At 47.0% G+C, this 7186-nt stretch overlaps 2 protein-coding genes across 5 annotated transcripts in view; both read right to left on the bottom strand.

Moving 5' to 3' along the window:
* The window catches only part of rffl (ring finger and FYVE-like domain containing E3 ubiquitin protein ligase), a 10677-nt gene extending 6004 nt beyond the window's left edge, over positions 1–4673 (bottom strand). The window contains exons 1-2 of one of the 2 annotated variants that reach the window (XM_005737505.2): positions 4337–4673; positions 1777–1955 (exon numbers count right to left, since the gene is read on the bottom strand). In XM_005737505.2, the coding sequence (XP_005737562.1) occupies positions 1777–1953 (177 nt within the window). In that variant the 5' untranslated portion in view covers positions 1954–1955; positions 4337–4673. Of the gene's footprint in view, positions 1–1776; positions 1956–4073; positions 4316–4336 lie in introns of those variants that run through there. The other variant, XM_005737506.2, reaches the window with a different exon arrangement.
* A 1650-nt stretch (positions 4674–6323) lies between these two features.
* The window catches only part of eif4h (eukaryotic translation initiation factor 4h), a 10009-nt gene continuing 9146 nt past the window's right edge, over positions 6324–7186 (bottom strand). For all 3 annotated transcript variants that reach the window (XM_005737504.2, XM_013911986.1, XM_013911987.1), the window contains one exon: positions 6324–6777. In XM_005737504.2, coding sequence (XP_005737561.1) covers positions 6772–6777 — 6 coding nt within the window. In that variant the 3' untranslated portion in view covers positions 6324–6771. The remainder of the gene's footprint in view (positions 6778–7186) is intronic.

Raw genomic sequence — 7186 nt, 5'->3', positions numbered from 1 at the left:
AAAAATGATGAACCAACATCTGTTCACAGCTGCTTCCAGTTCTGCTGGCGGCCTGGGTTTGAAGGTTATCACATGGTGCACGCTGACGCTTCTCCTCAGGCCTGACGCTGTCTGACTCTCCGCCCTGCTGCTCTGCACGGCGACCCGCCCACTCCTCCATCCCGCTCTGACCCGTTCAGCCCTGCGATAATTATTCTCCCGCCTGCCGTACATTTATCAGTGTCATCGAGCTCGCCGTGGCTCGTGTTACAGCTGCCTTCAAACATGTGTAAACAATATGTGTTGCTAGGTAACCCAGCATGCAGAGATTGTTGTCTTGCAGTCATCTCTGAGGTCAGAGTGACGTCCTCTTCGTGTCGTTCTTTCTGGTCCACACAGGCTCCCGTTCCCTCCGTGACAAATGAACTGGAGTCAGGTAGAAACCACCGTGAGGCGACAGCTGTTGTTACGGGATTTTTAAATACAGAATGATGTGATTTCTTCTGCACAACCCAACATTATGAATCATAAAACACACTCAGCAGTCTGAACTTTGACTGAAGGGATCGAAGGTTAAAGCAGCCCGTCAGACTGTAACCACTCATTAACTGAACGACCCTTCAGTTAATGAGTGGTTACACCCAACAATCCAATTAATACCATCAGGAATGTGCGTCCTTCCAGCTCAGCCCGGTCACGCAGTTGAGGAGGCTCAACACGGACGAGTTCCTCTGTGATGGCAGCCAGAAGACTGTTAAACACACAAACGATGATTGTGCTTTTAAAGGCACGACAGCCTGAAGCCCACAGACACAAAGTCCGCTCTGGTGTTTTAATCAGCTGCTGGTTGTTTCCTGGTCGCTTCAGCAAATCTCTGCTCTGGGTTTTCCACCAACCACAAAGCAAAACAAAGGAAGTGAGCCGCCACTTTCAGCGTCCCGGAGCTTTTCCTTCATTTACTACATTACAGATAAGCTGCCGATTGGCTGCTTCGACTTCCTGCACCGAGCCAGAGTTGTGCATCCTGCTCTGTTCCTGGGATGAACTCCTAAACCTGTAAATTATTCCAACACCGCGTCCCTACATGAGGTTGCCCGTGCACCGTCCACCAGCAAAGTTCGCTCGACGGCTTCGTTTTTTGGCGTTCTCCATCGAGTCCCGGCCCATAAGGAAGGAAGTAAACGGGCTGAACCTTCTGAAAGTGCCACAGCTGAATCCCTTACGGAGGCGGGGCGGGGAGTTGAGTGGATGAAAACAAAGAGCCGAGCATCTGCACCGTTTCTATTTTATGAACTATTTCACCTCATTTAAGGGATCTGTGTTTAATGTTTTGGCTCCTCAAACAGGAACCTCCCAACGTCTGCGATGAAGAAAGTGTATTTGATGTAATAATCACTTATATGGAGCCTTTAGGTCAGGGGTGTCCAACTCCAGGCCTCGAGGGCCGGTGTCCTGCAGGTGTCCTGAATCACATGATTAGTTCTTTACCAGGCCTCTGGAGAAGTTCAGGACATGTTGAGGAGGTCCTTTAACCATTGGAATCAGCTGTGATGGATCAAGGACGCATCTAAAACCTGCAGGGACACCGGCCCTCGAGGCCTGGAGTTGCCCACCCCTGCTTTAGGTGGTCCTACCAACCGGCTCTAACAAGGATCCAAAAATCTGTCACGTGATCCAGAACTTTAACCTCCAACAGCCCTTTGAGCACAAGTGTGACGACCCCCCCTCCCTGTGTCCACAGACAGGAGCTCGCTGCAGCTGCAGGCTCAGGGCTGGAACAATCACTCACTTACTTACTTTTGTGGCAGGTGTGTCGAGCCGCCCCCCGCAGGCCTTACAGGTGTGTTCAGGTGGAGGAGACGGCTGGCTGGTGAAGGCCGAGTTGGTGTAGGACTGATGACGTCTGTCGCTTCGAGTGGGCTGATCCGCATTGGCTGTGTCCATACAGAGCCAGTTACAGCAGGACGCAAACATGGCTGACACACACACACAGAAAGACACGGGTTTATGGAGTTAAAAACACGTTCCTCTGAGTCCTTCACAATAAAAGCCTTTAATTTAAACCAGTTTGGCTTCATTTGCTCTTTTCGGCTCGATTATATGAACATTTTCCTTCTGCAGTGGGACACAGACAGCGGTGTGGTGTGTATGCAAACACACAACGATCCTGACTAAGGATCAGTAGCTTGTTGCAGGTCTGTGTCACAGAGCAGCTCCGACTTTTCCAGGTTTTCTCTTCTTCTCTGTTCGCTGGATGGACAAAACGGAAAACTGCAGAGCACGCATCACGATGGAGCTATCAAACTTCCCTGTTAAAACACTCTGGCTCTGAGCATGCTCACACGAGAGCAGTGATGAAGCGCCACTACTCAAATCACATACAGTGTTAGTGGGACGGAGATCAATAAAGATGATAAATGATGATCCTGCTTCAGTGTGAGTGACACAAAGTGTGACGCGTGGAAGACAAAAATGATTGACCAGACTGAGCTCGTACCGAAACATACACGGCCGCTCGTACACCTCTTCAACCGCTCCTCAACACAAGTATCTTATCAGCCAATCACACGACAGGAGCTCCGTGCATTTAGACACATGGATCAGAGCGTTTCAGAAACTGCTGCTGTGCTGGGAGTTTCCCACACAGCCATCTCTGAGTTTACCGAGAATGTGAGAAAAGGTCCCGTGACAGGCAGCTCTCTGGGAGACAATAGACAGTCTGCTTCAAGCTGAGAGCGAGGCAACAGGAACTCAAATGACCAACCCCAGTATGCTGACCCGCAGGTGCCACACCTGCCAGCTGTGAACAACAAACTGAAACCGCCAAACGACAATAGAAGATGGAAAAATGCTGCCTGGTCTGAAGCTCAGTTTCTGCTGCCCCAGTCTAACAGCATGAAAGCGTGGATCCTGCCTATATCAGGCTGATGGTGGCGTGACGGCGAGGGCGAGCTTTGAATGCCACAGCCCACCTGAGCATGTTACACCGAACCTCGCCGGCTCCAGTCCAGTTTGTGCTCAGCATCAGTTACCATGGTGATCCAATAGGTATTAAGACAGTCGCTGTGACTAAGTTCAACACAGCTCACCAACTCAATGATCTCTCTCTGCATTCTCAGCATGTTATTGAACGCTAACTTCAGGTTAGATGCTTGCTGCTCAGGCAGTTCTTCTATATCATGTGAAATATTTGAAAACTTTGATTTTTAAAGTTTCACGTGACAAAGAAGAACTAAAATGAAAGTAAACACTTTAAACAGTAAAAACTGAAGTGAAACCACAAAGTCACGTCTGGAAACAAAAAGAAAAATTAAAAATTCACCTAAATTGTAAACAGTCGTATTTATAAAGCAGCTGAACCTGTCAGTGCTGCCCTCATCAACCCTCCACAGCTTTCGTCACCTTATCTTTAATCACTGATTGTTTCTGGTCATTTCAACAATTTCCCCATTTGCCAGACTCCATAAGAAAAACTGATGTTTCTTTCGCGTAGCGCTCGATAATAAGGTTGTATACTAAAAACTGCTCGCTGTTCTTGTTCTCATCAACTCTGCTTCACGTTTCACAGAACTGGATTCTTACTTTACAAACATGACTCATATTTGTCTCCATAACAAACAGCTTTAATCTCGCTTTATCCAAAGACACGTGACCACATTTTACTGGAACTTCTGATATTTCTGTTCAGTATTTTACGCTACAGGTTTGTTGTTGTCGTGAAATAAACACTGTAAATGGCCAAAACAACTTCGTTTTGCACACAGGTGACAGTTAGCCGAATTCCGTGAGAAAAATGGACGTTTGTGTCGCGTTTGTCGCCGACGTTAAAAAAACACTGTGGAAAAACTGTTGAAATATTCCCGCTAATGTTCTGATGAATTCGGCTTTATGTTTCATAAAGTTTCGAGATTCGTATTTAATAAATCATCAACACGGCACACAACTTGACTCCGACTAAACTTCATCGGTATTCAAGTTGGCGTGTCATTTAAATGAGCATTGTTTAATTATAACTGAGAGCCGAATGAGAAAACGTCTCCATATAAGTGGCGTGAAGTCCGAATTACTTTGTTCAGATATGATTATACACTTACCGGTAACTCACGGGACTTTAAATCCGACGGTTTGTTAACGGAATCCGGCATGTTAAGTCCGGGAAGTACCCTCTGCTGCTAGGAGGCTAAAAACTATGCTAACGCTAGGCTGGTTAGAGAAGTTTGAAAAGAGCAAAGACTCAAAGAAACTCAGAGCAGGACAGAAGACAGTAGCTCGGACACTTAGACCGGGTTAACTGTCTCACTTTACGGGTTAACTGACAAATAGCCGGGTCGGTTACCGACGTAATGAGGCGTCTTACCTGTTGATGACAGGGTTGCTAGAGCTAGCAGATAGCTAACTCCCGGACAAGTTGATGGTAGTTAAGAAACACTAACCAGCAGCTGCTAGTTAGTTAAACAACATGACGACGACCTGAAGGAGGAAGTGAAGGAATAACAGGAGCACAGAGACACTGCGAGGGCTGAGACAACAACACAGCCAACCAGGAAGACTTCGGACGCACGCGCGCACACGCACGCACACACCGGGACGCCAGCATTTGTACTTAAGTAAATTACAACTTTGACTTATTTATAATAGCAGAAACCGTTTTTGAACTTTTATTTTTTCGAGAACTTTATTTAAGTGTAACCTGATCGATTACCCTCAGACTTGGATGATTACCTGTGCTAACAGGCCCCGCCCACAGGTGGCGCTCAGTTTGACTGGATTACTGGGGCGATCGTGGCTCAAGAGTTGGGCGTTCGCCTTGTAATCGGAAGGTTGCCGGTTTGAGCCCCGGCTTGGACAGTCTTGGTCGTTGTGTCCTGGGCAAGACACTTCACCCGTTGCCTACTGGTGGTGGTCAGAGGGCCCGGTGGCGCCAGTGTCCGGCAGCCTCGCCTCTGTCAGTGCGCCCCAGGGTGGCTGTGGCTACAATGTAGCTGCCATCACCAGTGTGTGAATGTGTGTGTGAATGGCTGGATGACTGGATATGTAAAGCGCTTTGGGGTCCTTAAGGACTAGAAAAGCGCTATATAAATACAGGCCATTTACTGAGTTTAAAGGAAATAATTCCAAATGCGTTTAGGATGGTGTGAGTGTCATAAAATACACACATCTACCACAAAAAGGAGTAGATGTCAAACTCAAACTGAATGGACAGTAGACACACAGGTGAATGAAACCTGGAGAAACTCATTTAAAGCACACCTGTATTTTCTCAGCCCCGCCCCTTTACCCCACAACTGCAAAATACATGTTACAGGTCAGAACTGAACCACCGGTTTAATGAGTGATTGAGTTTATTCTGCCTGGTTACAGATACATACATCATGTATGAGAAAGCCTGCTCCCCTTCTTTTTACCTGCACGTTTAACTTCTGATTCAAACGGGTTTTTCCTTACCGCTGTTGCCAAGTGCTTATTCAAGTCGTGAGATCGTTGGGGATTCTCTGTACTGTTGTAGTCTTTACTTTATAATATGAAGGGCCCAGAGGCAACTGTAGCTGTGGTTTGGTGCTACATGCATACATAAATTAAATTGAGCTGTTTCTCAGCAGCCTGCTGCTGGGTTTGGGAGAGAACCGGTTATTAATGTAGTGGAAGCTGAAGCCCGACTGATCAGAACCTGTGGACCAACATCGGTGAGTTCCTTGCAGGAGCCCCTCACTGATGTCAGCGGTTCCAATATTGGTCCCGGTCTTCAATCTGGCGGACATGAACAGAAATAGGAGCGCTGCTGGCTCAGCGAGGCCCCTGAGCTCCCGGAACAAACCCTTTACTCTCAGAGCCAACCTGCCACTTCATGCTGACGTCCAGTTATAGTACCGAGACCTTCCGGCTTTCTAAGCCTGTCCAGCGAGTTCAGTTTGTCCCAGGTGACCAGACTGTAAATGAAACAGCTGAAGTCAGGATACCTTTAGAAATGAGTGAAACTGCTTTAGATGTTGAACAAACTTTCTAAGAGCCCTCCCACATCCACCAAGACCCTCAGCAAGGTCCCTGCAGCATCTCCGGAACCACCTCCAGCAGGTGTGTGATGATGTCACCTCTGAGCAACGACTGAAGGAGCTCCAACCAGCTGCTGGAGAGGTGTACCTGATGAAGTTGTAGACTGTGGTCATGTTTAACATTAACGCCGGTCACCGCAGCAGGAGCTGCTCGTCGGAGCGACACAGACATACAGAGGCAGAACAGAACCAGCTTTATTCTTTATTCTTCTTTCATTTGGAAGAAAAATAAAAATGTAATGAGGAATCAATGCCCCGCCTCCCCCACCCTGAAATTAAACACATTCGGCTTGGTATGAGGACAAAGATGAAGACAGTTTTATTGCCATAAACTCAAGGAAAGGAAAGTTCTAACAGTTGTTTATTCAGAAACGTTTCTGCATTTTACCTCCAAGAAAAAAAACAAAAAAAAAAAAACACATGATGTCAAAGCGACGCAGACCCACACCTGAAAGCTTTCACCTGGGCCGGGTTTACAGCCAGTTTCCTGTCGGGCCACAGAGAAACACACAGAAGTTACAGGTTCCAGACCAAAGCCCCATCTTTATTGTACACAATCAACTTTACAACAATTTATCGGTGGACGCTGGCGTCTGACCCACACTGAAACCACCAAACAGCACAAAAAAAAGAAAAGAAAAAAAAGAAAAAAAAAAAGCTTTCGGTTTCTTCTGTTCTGTCGGCAATGCGGCGTGCTAGCGCCACCGTCTGGTTGGGATCTGTGGTGGCGGCTTTAAATGACTCAGTGCTGTAATCAAAGACAGATGGAAGGAGAAAAAAAGAAGGAAGAGATGAAAAAGGGGAGCAAAGGAAGGGAAAAATAAAAGTTAAGAAAAACACTTTGAACTTATTTTGTCCTCCCTGATTTTTATGAATGAAAATCGTCTCCCTGGATTCGAGGGACCGTTCAGAGTCCAGAACATTTTCACTGCTTTAGCTGCCGTCAGTGATTTAACCTCGCTCAGTGCGAGTACGACAGCGCTGCCATCATCTTTTACAAAGTACAGAGACTAACTGAGCGTCTCACAGATTTTGGAGGGTGGTGGGCCTGAACAGGAAACTTCAGAGCACATGGGACCACCTGACGACATTAAAGCAGTAACAGTTCTGCACATATCCGGTTGTTCAGTGATGACGTGACGAATCCTACTTCCGGG

Source organism: Pundamilia nyererei, unplaced genomic scaffold, assembly GCF_000239375.1.
Source record: "Pundamilia nyererei isolate P.nyererei 1_Seehausen unplaced genomic scaffold, PunNye1.0 scaffold00076, whole genome shotgun sequence".
NCBI lineage: Eukaryota > Metazoa > Chordata > Actinopteri > Cichliformes > Cichlidae > Pundamilia > Pundamilia nyererei.
Note: the sequence above shows the minus strand (reverse complement) of the source record. Positions and strands in the feature narration are given on the sequence as shown.